General features: G+C 40.3%; 1 protein-coding gene across 1 annotated transcript in view; it reads left to right on the top strand.

The window, feature by feature from the left end:
- The first annotated feature begins 580 nt into the window (after positions 1-580).
- Positions 581-24,503, top strand: part of LOC113024443 (protein sidekick-1) — a 298,320-nt gene continuing 274,397 nt past the window's right edge. The window contains exon 1 of the mRNA XM_026171546.2: positions 581-896. Within this exon, the coding sequence (XP_026027331.1) occupies positions 725-896 (172 nt within the window). The 5' untranslated portion in view covers positions 581-724. The remainder of the gene's footprint in view (positions 897-24,503) is intronic.

A 24,503-nucleotide genomic window follows, 5' to 3' on the forward strand; every position in this document is an offset into this window, starting at 1 on the left:
TTAACGTGTCAAATTGGATATCTGTTATCTTAAGTTTTGCTCAGATAACAGAGTCTCTTAGAAAGAGACTCGGGTGCCCTTTCCACACTTTGTTTGCTGACTAAATCCAAGGGAATTCACCGAATCAATTACTGGATTGATTTTTAGAGCATGCAGCCATACGGGCAGACTACGGATGGATAACTTAGGTGTTTTATCGCTTCTCTGTTAATGCGACCGCCGTGTAAACGGCAAAATGACCCGCGGGACAAATCCCCGGTGAAGACATCAAAACAAGCGCGGATTTGAAGTCGATAGCAGAGAATAAGCCGATAAGTCTAAACACACAGACACACACACACACTCTAATGTATTAACTCGATGGTCGGATCAATCCAGATGGAAATGAGGTAGACTATCACAGGTCGTGGAAAGACACGGACTCCGCAGCCGCTGCAGTTAAGAGATCACGGCTCCGGTACATCGTGAAGCCCCGGACAAGTGAGGGAAAGTCAGTCTGCCTGTTAACCGAGCCTCCTTACCCCCACAGCCTGCCTAGTTGCGGAGTGAGAGTTGGGAGTTTGTCAGCAGTGACAGCTTTACCCCAGGAAGGGCAGAGCTGAAGCCTGCCCCCGCCACCAGCACCTCCGCCACCCATTCGCAGTTCTTCTCATTCGTGCGCAGGGCAGAGAGAGACTGAGAGTTGCAGAAGCAAAGCGAGAGAAGCGGAGCCTTTTCCCGCAGGATGAAGCCGGGAATTAGCTGTCCGGGATCTCCGGAGCGTGTGGAGGGACCCGCTGCAAGGAGCCGGGAGAAGATGGTGATGGGAACCGTGACGACCCGGAGAGTGAGCCGGTGTCTGCCTCTATTTCTCCTGCTCCTTCTCGGCAGCAACTGCCACATGTTGCACGGCCAAGGTATGAGCTGAACTCTCAAATGACAGATGATGCAGAGCAAATAAGAATGTTTCTCATTAGATTTTTAATGCGGGTTCTTTAGTTTTTTTCATAGTTGATGTAAGCAGAAAATCTATTGTCTTAATAAACACCCCTTTGTCAGACCCCTCTGTCACTGCAATCATGCTGAACAGGAGCAAGAAGACATAAAGACCCTAAACTGCAAAAACAGTGATTTAACATATTAAGTTTATCACTTGGTGGAGTTCTAATCCATATCTGCAGGAGGGGAAAAGAGAGGGTGGTTTTATGGGGGTAATTATATTCTTGTGTTCAGAGACAGAAAAGGCTAGGTATTTTGTGCAGTGCGTGTATTAATTATTATTATTGTTATTATTATTATTGTTTCTATTCATACTATAAATCGCAGGATTAAGTTATTGAGGATGTGTGTGTGTGTGTGAATGGGGGGGTGTCTTAGTGTTACAGTTTCCAGGCACTGATAATCCCCCTTTTATGCAGTGACCTGCTTAACTACAGCTCTTGATTTGGCACAGAAACACACAAATGCACAAACATGTAGATACACACACACACACACAAACATGCAGCCTCACACAGTGTGTTCATTTAAGCCGTATCCCATTTTGGCGTTGACCCTGTTGCTTAGGCAGGTGTCCGGATTAGTATGAGACTTGTAGCTGCGTGCTGAGTGGAGTAATTGTTGAATATGGCAACAGGAAAGGAGACAGATATGATGAGATATTGATCCCTTACCAAAGGTGGAAATGGTTGGTTGCCTTGTTCTAAGTATTTATATGTTGTTGTTGTTTTCTTTTGTCGCCACAGTGGAAAGAAACTGCAGTGGTTGTGCTATGAATGTGATTTTTTTTTTTAATGTACCTCATAGGAGGATGTGAGAGTGGGGAAACAAAAGCATGGAAAAGGTCAGGCTGGTGTTGACATGCAGTTTTTCTCTTGATCACAGATGGTGTGGTGGGCAGAACGTAAGGCTGAGAGTTTGGGGTAATGAGGAGGAGGAGGAGAGGTGGGGGTCTTAGGAATGTCTGCGCGTGTGTGTATGTGAAAGAGAAGTGTGGGGGTGTGCTATTTGTGAACGTATGGAGGATATGTGCAAGCGGTTTAAGTGCAAGAAAAGTGCCCGCATGAGTGTGAAGAAGGGGAGCGGGGAGGGTGAGAAAGTCAAGAGTGTGGCTGAGAGGGCAAGGAGGTGGTGTAAGAAGGAGTAGAGGAAGGAGAGAAGGGAGTGGTGAGGAAAAGGGGTGAAAAGAAAACGGTGCTGGCTTGGAGGAAGAATGCGGCGCACCGTGCTTGTCACTCACAAAGCCTTGCCTGCAGTTCAATCAATGATGACGGTATGACAACACCTCTGTGCATGTCAAAAGTTGCTCTCCTCTCCCTTCTTTCCCCAGTTGTCACACTCTCCCATCTTCCTCCCTCCCTTGGTCTCTCCCTCCCTCCCTCCCTCCCTCCTGCCAGCGGCTGCAGAGTCAGCTCCTTCTGTCCTCCTATTAATGTCAAGGTCTCACCACCAGCACCCAAGTTACCACACCCCCCAATTTTCCCACCATCAAGCCCAGCAGTCCCTTTCAGCTGTCTGGGTTTAAGGGGTGGAAGGGGGTGAATTGGAAATTAGTGAAACAGATTGGTGATGAGGCTGGTTGTGGTGAAGGGGTAGGGTGGTGGTGGTGCGGGTTTATTGATTTGATAAGCTGTGCCAGGCGGCCAATCGAAGACTGTAGATTTTCCAGGTTCCGACCCCTTTATCCCCAGCATTTATCAGGACGTTTTATTTTAGGAGGAAAAGGATGAAATTCATGAGCCAAGGTTGATCCTCCTGATCTCCCCCATCCCCTCCCCCCCTCCTTACAACCCACTCCCTCCACCCCTGCCCCTCTCCCCTTTTCACTCTCTCTCTTCTCTCCGCCAATCGATGCCCACACCCGTCCTCATAAATGCGAGGGGGTTTATATGAGCCAACTCGCGTCTCTGGGAGCACATTTAAATAAGCTCATCGATCTTTCATTTTAGAGTTTAAGTGACGGCAGCATTTTACTGTCCCCCCATCCACCCACCCCCACCTCCATCTCTCATCTGCTCACCTCTCCACCCTCCCTTCTTTATTCATAACTCATCCCCCCCTCACCCTCCAACCTCTGCCTCCCTGTCACGGAGTGGGTTCTGCTCCACAGCTGTTTGACTGATTCACATTTCCAGCATGGATCCAGACAGAGCCTCATTGTAGACTTTACGTATATTCTGGTGAAGTCAAGGATAGGTCACATGCGCAGTGTTTCCAAATGTTAATCATATTCTACATCAATAACAGAGGGAGTCCAGAAGGCTTTACTATCTTTAATATAGCTGTTCAGTGATGAAAAACGATTTCTTGGTTTTTCTAAAAGCAGCCTTTTTTTTTAGGTTCTATACCAAACCCAAACCACTCATGACCACTGCCGAATAAAGTTTGAAAATGTGCAGGAGTTCACGTGTACAAGACACGTTAATGTATACCAGTGGTTCCCAAACTTTTTTTGCTGGGCCTCCTTTGTTTTACATGAAAAATGTTCCTGCCCCCCCAAACCCCCCTGCGCTTGCACACACACACTAACACATCCTCCAACCACACACCCCCATATTTTGCTCCATTGCGGTTTATTTCACACCTCAAACATTTAGTAAACAATTAAGCAAATACAAGTAATCTGCAATAAAAGACATAATGATAAAATAAACTACTAACTCTTTTACGCTACCTCCGAATCTACACGGGTATTTTTGGAAAAGCAACTGTTTTGTCCACACGTAAACAGCGTTTGGAATCACCAAAACTGAGATTTTTTAAAAATCCTTTTTTGCGTTTACATGTGGACGAGGAATACAGAGTTCGTCACGCAACGTCAAAGGTATGTGCCTTTTTTCACGTCATGCTGTGCGCCACGTTATTGTTTACATGAGAGGAATTGCAGAATGGCAGATAGAGACAAAATACTGTTACTGTTAATCTGACTATCCTCAGGTTTTACATTTACTGTCCATCCATTTACAAAGGCAGAGGCGTCACGGTGTGATTATTTTACGTGTAGTTGTTTTTTTTTCCTGTGTAATAAAATTCAACATTGCTATCAATACATTTTTAAAAAAAAATTCCTCTCTGTGCAAAATGGGTTTAAAAACATAAACAACTGTGGGATACTGTTTGTCCGTGATTTGAAGAGCCCAGCGCGTGCTCCCAACGAAGGGAAAATCAGTTTTGCAGGGGAGACCTACCTCGGCACTTGTGCACGTGAAACCAAAGGGACGATATGCTTCACCATATTTTATAGTCTTTGGCTTAGAATGAAGTTGGATTGGAAACATGTTCAGCTATGCTTCATCTCCTGTTTTGCGTTTTTGTGGGCGCCCCGTGCTAGCAGTGTCCAAGCGTTTTGTTTTTTTCCTTTTCATACCGCGCGCCCCCCCCCCCCCCCCCCAACCATGGCTCTGCGCCCCCCTTAGGGGGCGGGCCCCACACTTTGGGAAGGTCTGATGTATACAATGCCAGTGGTCTTTAAGAAGCCTAAATTGAACGCAGAGCTGTTATGCTAGCAGCTCCATACTAGTGGGTGTAGTGTTTTATGAATCACAGTTCAAAATAATCCTTATTTATCTTGGTGAAACGCCTCAGCCGCTCATCATCTGTCCAAAACAAGCTGTTTTAGCTCGCTTCCCTTTACGGCCACCCTCCCTCATTGGCTGCCTCCTGTAAATAAAAGGCTTGAAAAGCAGCTGCTGTGCTTGCAACCAGAGCTGTGTGCCTGAGATAACTATTTTAAGTATATCCCAGAGTAGAAAAAATGTATGTATCATATATCAAAAAACAGATATATAATTAAACTGGACCTATAAAAGCATTGTTGGTTCAATATAGTGTGAAAAATACAGCCTTTCCAGGCTTAAATCTGACTCCAGCATGCCAGCTGTTAAACCACTGCTCTTCTCTCAAGTATAAAAAATAAAGTGGAACGCAAAAGTTTTCCTTCTAACCATGAACTTTGAAGCTGCTTCCTTCGTCCTATGCCGGGAAAAGACTTTCACCACAAAGCTGACCCACTTAGTGGATCTATCAGTGTGTGATTAGGTTTGATATGACACATGCCATTGGCTCTGCTAAGCCGGTACTTGGTGCTGATTGGTCCACTGGGCATGCTTAAGTGAATTGAGGTCAGAGATAGGACATTATATGGTGGGCTGTGGGCTGGGAAGGTTCAGAGCATGATGTCAAAACCCAAATCAAATAGATTAGCATGCAGTTTGATGCACAAACTTCCATCCTCAAGTACACACTGAAGTCCTTCCCTCTCATCAGTGTCAAACAGCAAAAGCGGACGTGGAAATTTGCTTAACCTTGGAGTAATGAGGAGAGGGTAGATTAGAAGGCTCATCTAAATGATGATCATTGTCAGTGCTGCACTCGCTATTCATGTTTTTTAATTTATTTTATTATTTTTTTACTCTAGTGACAGCATCACCAATATTATGCCGTTATTTTCCATTTTTCATCATCTTCCACTGATGGTCTCACATTTCTGTGGCAACCTTTGCTTGGAGCTAAGAAAAAAAAGCAATATTTTAAGAACAGTAGAAGCAATTTGTATTAGAGGCTGTTTGTTACCAGAGGTGTTATTGCACCTTTCATTACTTTAGCTTGCAACCTGGGGATTTTGATACAATTTAAAATGTACATGTAATGCTTGTTATGCACATGTTCTTTCTCTGCTCACAAGTATTTAATGCCACATTTGAATTCTGGGGGGATGGTGAATCTGTGTGTGTGTGTGTGTTTTAGAGTAGACCAAACATTGGACAGTGTGAATACATGTGTGTATGGGGGGTTGTCTGATAGATGTCAGGTTAGTCAGGTGTTAGAGGAAGTGAGGTCCCTGGTCGACTCCCTTATTTCCTGTCTGTCAGGAGGAACAAATCACCACGTTTCCACTGCCACCTGACACTTTGTTCGCTGTATGTGTGTGTGTGTGTGTGTGTGTTGGACTGCAAGAGAGTTTGTGTGTGTATCTAACTGTTTCTGTGTGCATGCTTGGTATGTGAAAGAGATTCTGGTCTTGACAGGACTACAGAGTACATACAGTATGTGTTGCTGCCCGTGCACATTGTTTTTGTGTGTGTGTATGTGTGTTAGACTGATGCTAACCCTCTATCACGCCTAAGTGTTTCTTTCTCAAAGCCGAAGAGGTGGCAGTTTAAAAGAAACAACAAAAGTTCCCTAATGGAAGATAATCACCTGTGTGTTAGTCTGTGTGTGTGTGTGTGTGTGTATAAAAGTAAAGTACATCTTTTCTAGCTTTTTTGTTCAAAAGCGCACACACATAAACCCACATGAGCGCTAATATGGCTCTTTTTTGGTGAGTCAATGAGGTTGTTGTAAAGAGCTCAGTCATGCCATGATCCCTACTCTACTACAGTTCTACTATGAATGTGGAGAGTTAAAGGTATAAAACAGTCAACATATAGGATAAGGCGCAGATATAATTGCCAGAGGCGTTGTGCGTTTTTCTCTTTCTGCTCAGTTTGTGCTTCTGCCCAGTCAGAATGGTATTTTGTCTTTGTGAAAAGATGCATTTTGCTGGAGTTTTACCTCAAAAACATCCTTCAGAGCTTTGAAATGTGAACCAAGCGGGGTAGAATGTGGTGTTTCTCACTCTCTGTCTCTCTCTCTCTGGCGTCCTGTCTGTTTTGCTTCTTTTTGCTTTTCGTTTTTTTGGTGTTTGTTCTTCCAGTATCGTTCGTCTTCTTTTTGGTGTTGGATTCTCTCTTCCTTCTGTCTCTCTCTCTCCACGAGGATAAAATAATCTATTGCTGCAGGCCGCACAGGTGGAATGGAAGCTGTTTTGCTGTTTAGGCCTTGGTGTTTATTATGTAAGATGGGGGAGGAGGCTGCTATTGATCCACTCTGTGTATGTGTTCGAGGAGTTGGAGGACATCGCACGGAAACCTTATCTAGTATTTTTTTTCTATTTCTCAAGCGATTTATCGAAATGAAGCATAATGACTGCAAAACATGCACAGTTGGTGGTAATCGTAACGAAGCAAAAGACACAGAGATTGATTGGCCGACAACAAGACAGAGAAGTTCTTGTTCATGCATGCACTCTCAAGTGCTGCTTGTTATCTTAACTGCTAATTTATTAAGTGTCAACTCATACATGTAGTGTGTGTCCCCCTGTGGAGATTTCCTATTCACATACAGTGAATTGTGTAAGTTTAAGGGCTGTACGTCAGGGCTGACTGGCACATTGGACGATTGTTTGGTCGATACACTCTCATTTGACCAAAGTCTCGTTGGTCAGACAATCAGCAGTGTTTCTTTAATCAGGGGAAAAGTGCTACATCAATAGCCTTCAAGGACTGTGCACTTAGTTTTTGGAGCCTGAGCTTTGGAATTGCCCAACCTAATGAAACCTAATGAAACTTGCTAGATCTAAGTATTTTAATATTTACCTTTACATATACTTCAAGGTCAACTCCAGACTGTTTGACACCATACCACAAGACATTGGTGTGACCTCCCTGTGTTAAATGATATGGCTGTAACTCTGATGAACATTTTTTCTCAGTTAGTTGGTATTATATAACCAAAATATTGAAACTGTTAGTTAATGATCAGTAAGGAGGATGATTGTTAATTGCAGCTTTATTGTTTAAAGATGCTCGGTGCGGGTAGCTCATCACATCTGTCTATGATTCCTGTTGTTTTTCTTCAGTGAAAAAGAAATTACCAGCAATACTGATAATTTGATAAATCTGTTCATAAATCTGAATAAATTCAACATGGAACAGGTAAGTTGTACTATTAATCACAAATACTCTTTTTTTAACAGGCTATGTTGAAAACATGCATAGGAAATATTTCATATATAGTTATTTTGTCTTTCTGCAGCCCATATAAATATGTTAAAATCCAATATTATGCCTGGGTAGTCACAACTTTAATATGTGACATCCACCCAACAGAGAGCATAGTGAGGGACAGGCAGGTTTGCTGAACAGCTGCTGCATAGAGGAACCAAATCAGCTCACTGTCAGGAGGGAAATTCTTCTCCTGGTCTGAACCTGAAAATGATTTTTTATGTTGTATAGTGGAGCGTCTGACATTTGGCTTTAATGTTAAACACTTGTTATTGGAATTAAATAGGACAGTGACCTCTAAATTCAGGTTTTGAGCGGTTTGCCTTAGGGCTATAGCTGTGTCCAAAGGTAATTAATTAATAATGCATTGTTCAAATTTGGTAAGGATCTAATTGAGATCAAGCCACAAAGAGTCAAAGCAAGACTTTCTAGTGGTTGCTGTGCACATTATTGCCAGTTACACACTAATATAATGCGACCTCTGGCTATTGGGAAACCAAAATGGCTATTAGCAGTTGTTGTCAAGGAGAGTTATTGTCAGTGGTGAGGAGTGACAGTGCTTGCATAGCAGCTTGGTAAGACCTCACAAACTGTGGCATATGGTCTTGAGTCTGATTTCGCAATATTCTGCAATATTCTTTGACAAAATCATAATGTATAAGGTGTGATTTATTTATTTATGGTAAACAGTTACTGAAGTCAGTAAATTAACAAATAAGCACCAGAGTAATTGAGTTGTTAGGTACAGCCATAATGCTGACAGGTCTGTTTTTCTATTCTACTTAATGCTGAACTTTTGTTTTAGTATTCTGAAGGTGGTACTTTTACTTTGTGAAGGATCTCGTTACAGTTCATCACTGTTAAGCTGCTAAAGAAACAGGTGTTTGCAGGAGTTGGTACCAGAAAAAGGAATCGACATAGAGTGAACAGCAGACTTTGCATTGATATTCACGAGGTGAACAAAAAAACAGCTCCGTCTATATAGTTCTACTTGATGGTCAGATGCAAGTAAGAGGTAATTTTAGACCAACTAGTGGGCCTGCAGCTCTTGTTTGCTCATTGTCAGACATGTATGGTTAATTTATCTTGTTGTTCTTTGGACCACTGTATATTGTGAGATGAAAAAAATGGTTGTTTATAAAAATTTTACGAAAGAATAATAAATATATATGTTTTTTAGTCTTCCTCTTGTACTCTATATATTTATTGTATAATGGAAAGTAACTAAATACAGGCAGTATTAGCTGCCTAATTCATGGCAAACAGCATTCGCTGGTAGTTACATTAATGACTTAATGACACTTAATGACACTTAACTAACAATTATTAAAATGGGGCTGACTATTTGTAAATGTTGATATGCCTATAAATCATAACCCTAAATAACTAGCAGTAATTTAGTAGTAATAACATACTACTAAATTACTGCTACAGATGATTATGATTTCACTCTCAGTTAACTGTGTAGAATGGTAAAGGCACAACAGATAGGAAATACAGCTAGCCAAGTGTTAAAAGTTAAACTCTACTCATAACTAGGGATGAGTATCGTTTAGGTTTTATCCGATACCGGTGCCAAATCGGTACTTTTGAAACGGTGCCGGTGCTCAAACGGTGCTCAAACCGGTGCTTAAAGAATGGAGAACACAAAATTGGTCCAAAAACCTCTCATGTTCAGCTGTTTTTTTGTAAAAAGATAACAATGTTAGCCTTTTCTGCAGCTATGGGGCATATATGGTATCACTCTTGGCTGGAAGCAGTGCTTAATCAATGGAAAAAACACAAACTTTGTCCAAAACCTCTCATGTTTAACTGTTTTCCACTTTTTCTTTGGTCATTTTAGCCTTTTTGGCCAGGGTGAAGGGAGTATCTGCCATCAAACAGGAAGACAGCCGCATGTAGCTATGATGAGGTTTGCTAGTTCACCTTACATGCATTAATGTAATAACGTGGTTAGCCTACTCAACGTAAATTACACACGAACAACATTAAGCTACTCACGCAGAGAAGAACGGCTGCTGCTGCCATCATCATCCGTCATCATTTCTGCTACACTGGCAGGGCTAGGGGCCAGGACTCTCCTCTTCGGGTTTTTGGGGGATATTGCTAACTCCGGGTCCGATAACAGGCACCACACCCGCAGTAGATGTGCTCGGTGTGAGGTCTCGCAGCAAGCTATCATACGGCGCATTTCTGGGCTTTTAAAAAAAACGCTATGCGTCGCCAGGTGTTTCATCGGATTTGAGGTGTTACCTCCTTTGACAGTATCACAGTATCAGCTTAAAGCACTTGTTGCAGGCTGCTGAGTTTGTATATTTTGCTGTGAAGTACAGCCAGACTTTTGACCACTTCGCCTTGGGCATTTTTAATCTGTAGCTCTGCTCTAAAAGAACGCACGTACCTGGACCCGCCTACTATCCTCAGAAACGTAAAATGATTGGCTAGAAGTGTATCACAGCTCAGGAAAAAAAAGCACCGAAATAAAGCACCGAAATGTGCGCTTCTTTTCGGTCTGGTTACTACCGTTTATGTCAGAACCGGTGCCATCATGGCACCGGACACCGGTACCCATCCCTACTCATGACTGTTAAAATGTACGTGTAACGTGCATATGAATATACAAATTTTGCATTTGGTTCAAAAACTACATATGTTTGTGAACTGGCAGAAAAAAATAATAGTTTTTATTTGGAGCAAATATTTTAATGAATCACGGAATAGATGTTAAACATTTTGTTACCTTTGGTAGTCTATAGCCTAGGCTTAATTAAGATTGAACCAGTTGTTTAGGAGGAGTTTGAGAACAAACACTACGATCAACATAGTATGGTACTTAAATAAGCCGAGGTTCATATTAACAGCCTGTTTTTGACATTGTCATTAATAATACCAGAGCAATACTATATTGCTCTGGTGCTCAGTAGAGCCTTCAACACTGAGCTGAAACATTTCAGTTTTTTCTTTTTAATAAATGAATAAGCATTTTCTGACTGAGTTGTTTGTATTTTTTGTGGAATGTGATCTCGGCTGATTGTTCCTTTTGAGACCTTTGGGTGTTTTCTCTCTACAAAATCTTATTAAGAAAGAAGTGAAAAGCAGGGAAGCTAAAGGTACCAGACAAAAAATAAAAAAACACAAAACACCTTGTCAATTATGAAGCTTTGGGAATATATATTTAAAAATGTCAAGAAGTAAACTGACACAGTACATTCTTGTTTGTGTGAGCATCTCACAGCTTATTCTTTTTCGATAACCCATATATGAGAAACGTTATGTCCTTTTTCAGTGCTTTACAATAAGCTGCAGCCAGACGATGATGAAACAAGAACTAATAAGTGAAAGCCGCTGTGATAGCTTCGTCATATGTAGTCCATTTTATGGGTTTTAATGGTATTACGCACTTTGAACCCTGTGATAACAGTAATCACTGCAAAGTTATGTACAGCTGAGTGCCTCTAAAAAGCACCACAGACAGGCGCATAAGGATTAGCCTCTAATCAGGGCAATAATTAGATGGGTTTCACATGGAAAAATGTTTGTGAAACCTATTTTGTATATTAGCACTGAAAGTTGTTTGCTGCATATTTCATAGCTGTACCAAGTATGACCCTGTGACATTTTATTTACCACCATATTTCAAGTGTGACTGTAGCTAGTTAGCAGATTATTTTCTCCAGGTTGTTGTTTTTTTTCTTTCTTGGTAGATCTGAAGAAGAACTCAGAAGAAGTTTCATCATTTCATCATTTAATTAAAAATTGCAAAGCAGCAAAGAGATCCTTCTTGTGCTGTTCAGAAGAATATCATTTGAGCTTTGTTTATTTTAGTTACTGAGTATGATATGAAAACGACTTCTTTCATTTTTGCATAAACTGCTTCCCACCACCGTTTGTCTTTTATTTGAAACTTGAAAATCAGGTTAGGAGCAAGCACCACCAAAACTAAACTGTCATGACCAAAATGTGACCAAAATGATTCTTGTATTTTAAGAAATATATAGTCATAAATGAGAATGACAAAAAAATATATAACTAGCAGTTGCTGAGGTTGTTAGATCAGTGTTAAATCAGCACTTGTCAGTTTCCTAGTATTTGAAGCCAGTATTGTCTACATCCATGTTTACTAGCTTTCAGTCTTATATTTCCTTGTTGTTCTTGGATATTGTTTAGTATATTATAGCACGTTTCCTCCACATTTTGAAATGTGGAAGAGTGTGAAACCCCTTTTAGTACTGTGTTGCATCACCTACGTGCACGAGATAAACAAAACAGTGACCCATTTACAGGAAAAACAGTTCAGTAGAAGTACTGGAAGCCTACGTCTACCGAGGGAAACTTTACAAACCTCCTACCAGTTAATTAATAATATGGAAGAATAGGCATTTGTTCAATTTTATGTAAAGTGGTTTTCTTCTGACTAGGGTACATGCTATAGCGTACGTCCTTGTTTTAGTGCTACTTTACAGTAGATTACTGTAATTTGTTAGTAGTCAGTGTAAGTCTGTAATATTGCAGCTATAGCGGCCAAAGTGTTGCATGCTGTGTAGGAGTTTTCCACATAGAAACTTAAATATACACATACTGTATTTCTCCATACATGTATATACAAACAGCAAAAAACAGAAAATCTCCTTTTTGATATTTGACTGAAACATCAATGTATGATGAGAATATGAAGTAACTAAAACTTACTTCCTTAAAATGACACCGAATCATCACAGATTTCAGGTTTCCCAGTGAGTTACAAAAAGCAATCTAGGAACAGATTTCGCTTTACAGGAACAACTGGTGGAGCTAAAATAGCAGGTGGCTAGAGACACAGCAGACACACACACACACACACATACACGCACACACACACACACACACACACACACACACACACACACACACACACACACACACACACACACACACACACACACAGCCTCCTTCCTAATACCTGGGAAATGCCTTTAAAATCCTAGACTTGTACTGCCAGTCATTTAGTGGCGGCACTAGATTAGTCGAAGGCTTAACAGCAGTCTCACTGTGAGGTGGAGACAGTGACTTTTTTTGCCTCATCCAGATGGTTTCAGTCAGTACTGGGATTCAAGCGGGCAACCATCCAGTGTATCATACCCGAGGCTGTCTCTTTTTCTCTGCACTTTCTGTTTATCTCTCACTGCGTCTTTTCTTCCCCCCGTCTTACTTTTCTACACTTTTTTCTTTAAGCGAAGCCACTTTAACTGTAGCCTCCACAGGGTGTGGAGTGATATAGAATGATTGTTCAGTGTAGGGCTGCCACGATTTGTCGACTAGTCACGATTACGTCGACTATCAAAATCGTCGACGACTAATTTAATAGTCGACGTGTCGTTTGAAGCTTTGTAAGATCGCAAAAGACGCAGGAATAATAGCAGGATTTAAGAGTGTAATAACGGACTGAAACAGAAGATGGCAGCACAGCATGTACAAGGATGCCAGCTGCCGTTAAACCCCGAAGAAGAAGAAGCAGCTGTGTTCCAGAATTCATAGCGCGGCCCAGCTTAGTTTCCAACAATGGCGGCAGCTAGTTAGTTTTAATATTACTCTTATTATTCTTTCTGGGTCACAAAATAAACGTTTAACATATTTTCAGGCGAGAATGTAGCTGTGTAAACCTCAAATATCGGCTCAGTTTATCAGGACACCACATATTTTCAAAAGCGCTCCGACGTTTTCGGAGACGTCTGTTACCCACTAGCTCGATAGCTAGCCGGGGGCTAGGTCACTAGCGCCGTGAGAACACCGGACTCCCGGCAAATTGTTTTCAAACCCACCGCCGTCTTTCACGACTCAGGTTAAATATATATGAGTCACTTAGATAAATTAAAAATGTTGTTGTTTGGCTTTTTTTTTTTTTTTTTGTATTTTATTTGTTCCTGAGTAAATCGGTTTGGCTGAGATTAAAGTTATAGTTTTTACACAGCTGAATAAACGTCAAGCAGACAGCTGATTATCAGAAGTGTGAGATGCTGGAGAATATACTCCGTTGTCCTGTTATATTTTAGATAGCAAGGAGTTTATTAAACTTTACCGAAACAATCTGCAAATTTCATTAAAATTGAATAAACTATCATCTTGTCTTTATTTTTAGTTAGCACCTTAAAAGCTTAAAGCTGTAAGCTAATGATAGTTATATAAGAGCAGATGCTGCTGGTGCAATAAGCTGTAGTTTTACGTCCAGTGGATGATGATCTGATTAGTCGACTAATCGCATAAATAATCGGTGACTAGTCGACTATCAAAATAATCGTTTGTGGCAGCCCTAGTTCAGTGCAAGATGATCAAGGGCCCTCTTTCCTGGGCTTCCTGCACTAAACCTACCTGGATGAGACTCTTTATTTGTTTGCATGTGCCTTTTCGTTGTGATGGGGCCAGCACGAGCTATTTGAATAGGATCTTTGCATAGTCATGGAATATTACTGAGGTCAGGCTTGGTCGAGCACAAATGCGGGAGTGTACGTTGCTGTTTTTATGAGAGCAGCATGATTTACTCGTTCAGTGTAAGGGCTTTGCCCCTGCTGCAGGTGTGTGTTCTTAGCTTGACGCGTTTGATCTGCCACAGGTGCTTATGAGGGTGGCTTTGTGTGTGCGCGTGTGTGTTCCTGGACACTCGTTTGCTTATGGTGATTTATGCTATAGGCTCAGAGCAAAAGAGACCCTTTTTGATCTCATTCAGGAACAGGCAGGAAGTACTATACTCTGTGTGTGTGTTGGTGGGTGTGTGTGCATATGAGAGAGAGTGTGTCTGGCCAGAGGTTTTTAGCTCAGTCCTTTGATCCAAGTAGAGGTGGGCATACCTCTGTGAAGAGCCAACCAGCATTATAGAGACTTGGCTCGCACTACAGAAGTGTGTGTTTGTGTGAGAGAATCAGTGTGGCAGAATTGTGTGGCCAGAATAAAAAACTTGTGGCTTGCATTTACTACATGCACATGTGCACACATCAACACCCTGCTGTGCCTGCTGTTGTCTCATTATTAATTATGATGAAATAACAACAGTGTTCATGTGTCTTTAATTTCAAGACTGGTGGGCAGTTCTGGGGTAAACCCACCTTTTCCTCTGCCTTTGGCACTGCTTATGAGCTATAATGACTTTATTTAATGATTAGATGATATTAGATATTTATGTTTTTGCATATTGGCCAACTGATACATTTAGTTTTTAACCACATTGGTTCTCTGAGTAGCGAATCATCCTCTGTATCTGTTTTCTATCAGCTGGGGTAGATCACCATAAGAGGTTTTACAAACTAGATTGCTTCACATGGGCCCACTTTTCTGCAACTGGAGTGGATTTGTGCCATCACTTGTAGTACAGAAGTACTGTGGTCATGTTTTTGATGCTGACTAGTGCTGGATTGTGAAATGAATTGCTTCTGCTGTTTAGTAATGTCTTCCTGTATGTACTTTTCCTATGTTGGTTGATGAAATCAATGTTTTGATTGACTTGGGGTTGAGTAGATAGGAATCAGGTTGGAATATAAAAAAAGCGGGGGAAAAGCAATAAACCTGAAAAAGCGATAAAAAATGTAGTTTTGATTGATGGATTAGGAAATAAATGGACAAAGATGGATGAGAAGATATGCTGATGTGAAGAAATGTAATCAAGAGGAGAAAAGTAATTCAAAACGAAAGTAAAAAAGAGGGAGAAGAGTCAGTTATGGGGGTCACTGGAGTAGAGAGATAGATGAGAAAAGTCTGCTGAGAAACTGAGATAGAGATAATCAAAGATTCTTAGTCAAGACAGATGAAGTGAGCTCCTCAAATAAAAGACTAAGACGTGGGAAAATAGTTGGCTAACAGACTTCCTTTATCTAATTTTTAAATTCATCTCTCACTCACTTCATCTTTCTCTCCAATCGTTGCCCATCACTCTTGTCTTCTATCCCTGCCCTGCCTTACATCTTTCTTTCCTTTCTACCACTTATTTCTCTTCTCCACTCACTGTAATTGGGAAGGGGAGGTGCGCACACATTCATCTCATTAAGTGCATACACAGGCCCGCACACAAACACAACACCATTCTCAGAGACATTTTGTTATCCTATAGTAAAATGAATTTGTGTGCACTGAGCCACAAGTCGTCTCTCACAGGATTCACTTTATCTTGTGAATGTGGGAGTAGAAGGAGAGAAAGGCAAACAAATGAAAATAAAATGAAAGCATTCGAGCGAAAGAGAGAAATTAATTATCTTGTTTGCCTGTTGATGCAAAACTTTCAATAGTGCCCTGTGCTGAGCTCCTGTGCTGAACAAACACACTACACGCAGCCACACACACACATACGCAGCCTCTCACATGCAGACACTCACACACAACCTCAGTCATCTTGAGTTATATCCCAACCTGGAGGCTCAGCTGTGTTGTCTATGGTGGTTGTGCTTGACTCAGCAGAATGTTCATGGCAGACAACAGTGCCACTCATTGTTTTGTATGGCCGGGTGCACTTCCAACCTGTCATCACATCACTCCGCTGGACATGACATTTACCTTTGAACGCTTGTGAGTGCAGCAGAAATGTGATTGCAATGTCAAGCATCAGATTCATGCAATACCTGTAGAAGTGGTTTTTTGGGGGACGTGAGTGCCTTATACCCAGTTTGCGGTAGAAAGTAACAGTTGTGGAAGAACAACAAGAAAATACTAATTATTTATGAAGAATTATGGGAAAAAACTTGCACGTTGGTACTGCAGTCTGAAAATGCAGGAGAAGGCTTAACTGCCACTACACTAATGGTTAAGTAAAAATGCATTTTTCATGCAAGCCCTCACCAGATTACACCATGCATCTTGTGCCGCTTTCATATGACAGCAAAATAACAATCTTTAATGAATTTTACGTTTAATTATCTTCTCTATTAAAAAAGACACAAAATTCATCAAACGGATCACTTTGGATACAAAAGACCGTAAATGAAGCGATTGACTTGAGAGGACCAGTTTTATGAAAGATGATACCAGGAGGAGCGATTTGTTTACAGTGTGTGGGGATCCAGTTTATTGGTTGATTTGTATGGATACTTCTGCATCTTATGTGTTTAGGTGCATGCAATCGAAAGTTTCGAACACAGTCAGTTTCATTATATCAATTAATCAATCAATCAATCAATCAATCAATCAATCAATCAAGTCTTAATTAACTTAAGTTTATTTGGTTTTTAATGTACTTAAAAACCAAATAAACACAAAATTATTGAAAGCAATCATATTCACATGGCAAAAACCCTACCAAAACCTGAAATGCTTACTTATTTCATTTGAAAAGGAGGAGTAACAAAGCCAACACACACACAGACACACACACATGTGTGTGTGTGTGTATGTATATATATATATATATATATATATATATATATATATATATATATATATATATATATATATATATATATATATATATATAATTATTAAACGGCTTCTGTTTTTTAAACTGAATTATATTTGTGCATTTTTTTCTAATCCTCTTCCATATGATTCCACTAATTCACTTCACAGACTGCTCTGCATGCTCCTCATTGTTGTCGTTATATATAAGGTTATTAGCTGTAATCAGTTGTGTTCTGTAAAGTTCACAAGCAGCCATTAAATTAGACTTGGAACCTGTAGTTAGGATCCCTTCATATACAATCTGTCATACTATACTGTGATATATATTTACAGTAAGAGTGTAAAAAAGCATTTATTTAGCTAATTTAATTAAACTTTAGGCCACAGACAGTTATATTCAAGATGTTAGTTCGACTCCCAGTTCAGTCGTTGCTGTTGCCAAAGTGCATTAATGCAATTTGCTTCTAATATTGCTTCATAGGAGGGGAGATTGGATGGCTTATGAAATTTAAATTTACTTTAAAATGGGCATTATTTTCTACTGAAAGCATATTTGTGTTGCTCTCTGTTAAATATTTGGGCTGTAATACAATAATATTCATGTTAGTCTGCTACGTGACTCAATTTTTAACCTCAAACAAGCTGGCCTAACTGACTCTTTTCTCGCCATTAAATTGTCTGTTGCTGATGTGGCTCTTATTGATGCTCAGACCGGCTTCAGCTGATACTCCAGCCCTCCTTTTAATGATGTACTCTTCCTGGTCCTACATCTCATAGTGCACTGGGTATGCATTACAAAAACTTTGCGAAACGTACAGGTTCCCTCTCATTGCAAGAAATTAGAGGTCAGCATGTCATTGTTGTTAGGAGTGTCTCATAGGGCTAAATTGATTTTATAAGAGAGGTTTTGATACAATAACTCATGAAGCCGTTCAGCTACAAACGGGCTTCAACAAAAGTGTGCAATTAGTCAGGTTTTAAATCTTTGTATCAAATCATGATTCACTGCAGTCCCTGCTGAATTCTTCTCATTTACTGCAGTTTTGTCTTTATTTTTTTTATGGACAATGTGACTGTTATTGCCCACAATATGTTAGTCTCTGTTAGAGTTTAGACAAGACCTGGGACAGTAATTCACCAATCAGGAAAATATACAGGCATATATGTCATTGGCTTTAGTGAACATGGAAGACAGAGCGATGGGCATTACTAACCTGTTATTCGCCTGTTTGATTATATAGCATTTTTACAATTATAAGTATTTCATTTTTTAACCAGTTCCTGATGGAATAAATTAAATGAAAAAAAAAAAATCCACACTGGCTCTGATCCAGCCTCTCCACTGCCTGTAGTCACCACTCTGATTTAGTACAACATCACCAAAACATCACCTCTGAAGGCTGTCATGCCACAGAGGAAAGCATTCACAGTCAGTGAGAGGGCAGAGCTGTTTCAAAGGCAAAGTAGCACATGTTGACAAATTTGCCATTAACACCACAATCTTATAATCTATTTCTTTGATGAAGAGCATGTTCGATTTCCCAATTACACTTAAAATGCCAAAAATAATGAATTTTGTGGCAGTGAGATTCAGTTAACAGTAATTAGATAAGCATACACAGTATAAAAGATGGATGTAGCTTCTGGGTACGGAGAGTGAAACTGATGTGGAAGTGCATTAAACCTGGATTCTTTCAATGACCTTTAGGAGTCTATAGCTGTGGCTACAAAAAGATTTCTGTTTGGATAAACGTTTATTGGATGTGACCTCTGTAAAAACTTTTCTGATGATTTTATGGGCTCAGTCACTCATTTCAGGTCATATTGAGTAAAATATTCAGTCCATTTCGTACATTTTTGTCACTGTGTTCCAGACAGGATGTTTATCCAGGGTGTGCTCCTTGGTATTGACAAGTCGTTAGCTAATGACCATGTTGTTTCACATTTATGTCAACCCTTCTCTCATTGTATCAGATTCAAAACACCAAGATAGTGATGTCAGTGACCCAAACACAGGGCTTCACAAACTATTGTTGGTGTCATGGTAGATCCGTCCATCTTTTATACTGTCTATGTGAGTAATATTGTCTAGTCAGCAGTAACTATATGGAGATAGTCAGTGTGCATACATGGAAAGGCCAAGGCAGGAAGAGCATCAGCAAATAAGAGAGCAGGCTTCAATTACAAACAACATGATGACAGTATTTATGTCAGACGCAGCATGAAATGGTCGTCCTGGGGAGAGGAGGGTTGCAAAGATGCTTGCAGAGGAAGCTGCACAGATAGGCTATAACTATAAACAACATGCTCTTGATAGGATCTGCCTATTGAATCCAAAGAGGCCTATTAACTGTCACATCCACTGATGGTGTAGGCAAGTATTGGGACGTTTAACTTCTTGAAATTTAGTTTCATTCATATATATGTGCAAATTTTCAATGTGACTGGTGATTGAATTTTCCTGAAAGAGACCAGCTTTAGTTGACATACTATATATCTCATTTTCTGAAGGTGTAACAAATTTTCTAATTCCTTCAACCACCTATCGAAAATATGTCCTCTCCTGATGAGATTTTTCTAAGTGAACCCCTGAGTACTGTTTTCTGCTTCTAGAGAAGGCTCTGCTTTCTGCCCTACATTTGTAGACAGCTACCTAGCTTCTCAGTTTCTGAGATCCAATTTGTACCAATTTATACTCAAATGTTTCGGTCAAAACAAGGTTTGACTTGTCTTGCACAGTGAAATCACAAACACTCACTGTGGCCAGTGTAACCTTGGTATTATAACATCTATAATAGTTTCTTAATAATATGATAGCCTTGTGTAAAAGCCAGCGTGTGGGTTTTGCTCCAATAATCCACTGTTCTAAATGTCATTCCACTGCTCTAGGCAAACATTTTGCTGATTACAGCCACCATCATTTGTGAGCAGCCTCTCATGCCCAGCAGACACACCTTGAATATTGCTTGTGTGTGTGTGTGTGTGTGTGTGTGTGTTTGTTTTTGTGTGTGCATGTGTTTGTTTTTTGCCTTGGAATTTACTGTTCAAGTCTAGTTCTTGGCAAAATGTACTTGATTATGTGCTTTGATAGTCATTTTATCTGACACAGTGACTTATTAGGATGTCTATAGCTCATCAAACTCTGTGTGTGGGCTGTGTGCGTACCTCCTTTATCAGAGCATTTTTGTACATCAGGTGTATAGATAATTGCAGTGTGTCTGTTTATTTGTGTATGCGAATTGACTTTTAAACCAGCTGCTTTCAACACACCCAACTCAATCATGGCTGAAAGAGTTTTGTAGCCTTCAGCTCCTCCCTATCTCAATTCTCTCTGCCTCTTTGTTTCTCTCTCTCCATTAGGGATGCGCCTGTTGACTAATTTCCGTTCTCAATTAAAAAGGAGAAAATTTGGAATAATCAAATAGTCTAATAATAAGAAAACACTCAGGAAAGAGTCAAAATTGAGCACAGTTTTAAGTGCAAGGTGAAACGTTGTCCTAACAAATATTTTGTGCATATTTTAGAGCCACTTGAAACCTTTCATGAAATTATTTTTCAACACCTAATTTATATTTTGAATTCAAGAGAAATATGTGGCACTTTGATGCTTGAATATCACTGCATGCATACATGATGTCATATTTGTTTGCTACCCTCGTGAGGTCAGCAGATGTGATGGTTAGCGTGCGGGAAGAAGTTGGTAAAATAAAGATGAGACAGCATTCAACAACTTTACATCAAATGTTTGGACTTATTTTGTAATTTTAACAAGGATGAGACGAGAGATGGATATCACACTTGGGATTTGGGATTATTACGGTACAGTATAAGAGATCAAAAGACTCTAGGAATACTATGAATATGGGCGCTTAACTCACATGCCACTGTCATGAATTAACATTAGCCGAGGATAGAAAGGTAACGATAAATCAGTTGGCATGATAACCCAGCCAGCAAAGGACACACTTAACTTGACTGTAATAAAATAACAGAATCCGTCAACTATTTTATGTGCAAATATCGGCTTCTATGGAGCTTTCTGGAAAACTAGGGCTTTTGCTGCGTGGTCAAGACATTGAAACCCAGGTATGAGACACTGTTGGGATGTTTTTTTCACGGATAAGGTCGTACACAGGCTCTACACAGAACTGGCAAATGGTAAATAGACTGGTTCTTATATTTAACTTTACAAGAAAGCTTGAGGACAGCACAAAAGGTTGCATTAACTTGCGATGTGTGCAAGTCCCAGGCTGTTGATTCATTTGTGACTATAATAGCTTGTTATTTCACAGAGGGCCTGTGACTGGTGTCTCATGTTCACTACAGTAATCTACAGATGTTTGAATTTAGCTGAAGTGGAAATGAAACACTAAATGTATAAAGGCTGATTTACATCATGGAGCCCTGCTCTCAAAAACTGACATAGAGGTAACACTGTCTGTGTAGCTGGATTTAAGAAATAAGTGTTTAAAGTCTTCTGTCAGTATAGAACGTTATGTCACTGTGTTGGTATGTTGGTAAGACTTAGTTTGTGTTAACTAACTAGTAACAGAACCAATAACTGAGGGGAAAATAAGAAGACTAAAACTAAAAAATAGTTTAAGGGAGTCACTTTTGTGCTGCCCCTGGCCACAATAAGAAGTTTTATGTTAAAGCCGAGGATATACTGTGTACTTTTTAGCAGTGAGTGATTCTTCATTGTTTGGCTAGCTGCACTGACATGGGAAAATCCATCCGTTAGCTGTAATGTTCATGTTTGTAAAATACTTTATAAATGAGGACTGTGTGGAGGAGAGCCTGTTTATTCAGATGACAGGTGATTCACCAAAAAGCTAAACATTAGTACAAAAAGTTCACTTTGAGAGGTGAATACAATATTTATGACAGGTTTTGACTGTGAAAAAACAGTTAACTCTCTCAGATAAACAGACACAACCACGTTTGCTTATGGCACACAGGTGGTCCACTGATGCAAACGGACCCCCAATACACTACCACCTCTGAACCACGACGTTATGTTTAGGACAAAGATAAAACAGATCTTTTGTCAAAAAATGTGAAAAAGTTTGGAGGGTCATTGTCTTTGCTTTATGATTGCCAGGATGAACAAAAACAAACTAAATCACACATTTTAATTCAAAGGTTAGGGTTGAAAAAATAATAACTTTGATAACTGAGTGTTAATCAGTGCTGCACATTAAAACGATATGAATAATTTTTTAGTTAGTTTCAGTATTTCTGGTGCCGACTAAGTAGGTTAGTAACATTTAATAGCCGAGTTGGCTAATCAGGCACACCTCTATCCCCCGCATTGCTTTTTTCTTTCTGTTTTCACGGCATCCTGTTTGTGCCTGCTCTGAATCAAATTAGCTGGACTCATGGATGTATTACGCTTGTATAATGAAACAGCTGGTCCTTTTTGTCTTTTCACACAAGCTCAGATTCACAGTCACACAAGCAAAGCAGACAGTCAACAAAAACCTATATTATCATAAAAGAATAGTGAGTGAGAAGGAGGGAGGCTGGATACATTTTGTTTGTTGGGGAAGTAACAATACTGTATTTGTATTTTCTATTTAGTTGCATTTGTTTAGGTTCTTTTTTTCCTGTTCCAGAGACTCAGTGCAAAGAGAAACATACTGAGCTAATGTAGCCCAAAAATTAAGATAGCTCACAAATAAACCGGTTGTAAGCAGATTACAGCTGCTGTCAAATATACAGACACACATACACAGATATGCAGCTCAGCATACACACATAAGGGTATATACTGATACACTGTAGGTATACTTGAATGAAAAAACTGTTTTATTTCTTTTGTTTTTCAATTTTATGCAGTGCAGTTCTGCTGAAACAGTGCACTTAAGCACACAGGCACACAAAAAAGCTAAGTGAACAAAACACCCACTAACCAAAAACAGGTTTATTCGCTGACTGAGCAAGATGCAAGTTTAGTGGTCAGTGATTTTTCTCATGTTAGCACAATAGAAGTTGCATTAATTTTTCTGTCAGAACAAACGCACACATCTGTCTAAAATGTGGCAACATGTGTGAGAGAGAGGTTAAACGTGTTTGCGAGCATTTGTGGTTTACACTTCCACTAGTTTCTAGATTTTAAGGACATTTGAATAACTTCTCATTTTCCCTTTTCTCTTTCCTGCTGTTCCTCATGCCCTCTCACCGCTCCTGGACTGACTGTGTCTTTCCATATTGTAACCCACCCCCACCCCCACCAGCCCTGTGGACTCACATTACTTTCACTCTGCAGAAACTTTTTTTTTTCATATAATTCTCCCGCTACCCTCTTTTGTCCTGTCACTTGCCTCCCCCTTTCCATCTCCTGTCCCCATTTCCTTCCTTTTAATCTCCCTTCTTGATGTCCTTCTTTCCATCTGGCTCCATACAAGGGAAAGTGGGTGGCAGCCCCATCCCAGAGGGGAGATCCACTAACTGCACCCTTTGGCACCAGCTGTCTGTGTAAGGCCCAATGTATGTGCACTCTTGCGTGGCTTCGGGTGACGTCTTTTTTTCCTCTTGTGTGTGTTTGAGAGGGGGAAAAAAATGAGTGAGTCACAAGAGAGGGTGGTTGGTGAATGTGGTCCGTAACTCTATCTTGGACGACATGCAGCTAAAAGCATTAGGTTATAACAACTGCCAGGCCTGGCAGCATTTGACAGGGCTTTGGGCAAGGATAGAAGGACAAATGGGGTGTGGTGCCTTACAGCTGTGTGTGTGTGTGTGTGTGTGTGTGTGTGTGTGTGTGTGTGTGTGTTTGTAGCCCATTCTATCAGCACCGGTCCCTGTGTGAGCACTTAGTGATTATGGTAGCCCAGAGTTGTTAATTTGTGTAATCAGTGTTTAATTGGCATTGAGGAAAACACATTAATCAGACCAGAATAAGTCTCCATCTTCTTTGCGCTTTTCATTAGCCTGCTTCAATCAGCCAATCACAAGCAGCCTGGGAGCCTGGCACTCTGGGTTATAATCACAGCTCTCAAAACAGCCCAATGGTGGTGACTTACTGGTCTCACCATGTGGTCAGAATGCCACTTTTTTATATATTAACTAAAGCACTGAAGCCCGTGTAATTTGATAAGGAAATTTGTACACACCTTGTGCTGTGTGTTTATGTGTGTGAAGATGGTGTTAAGTATGAAACTTTTAAAGCTTAAGCTCTCCTGTGTATGAGAGAATGTGCTCACGTGAACGGGTTTTTTCTTTCGTCTGTGACTTTTGTGCAGACGGTTGCTGCATCTGTTCGAGAACCTTTGTGTAGATATGGGCTGCATCAATACATTTATCTGATCCTCTGCAGAGAGAACACACACACATACACACACGCAAAATTAA

The sequence above is a fragment of the Astatotilapia calliptera genome, chromosome 6, assembly GCF_964374335.1.
Source record: "Astatotilapia calliptera chromosome 6, fAstCal68.1, whole genome shotgun sequence".
NCBI classification, from domain to species: Eukaryota; Metazoa; Chordata; class Actinopteri; order Cichliformes; family Cichlidae; genus Astatotilapia; species Astatotilapia calliptera.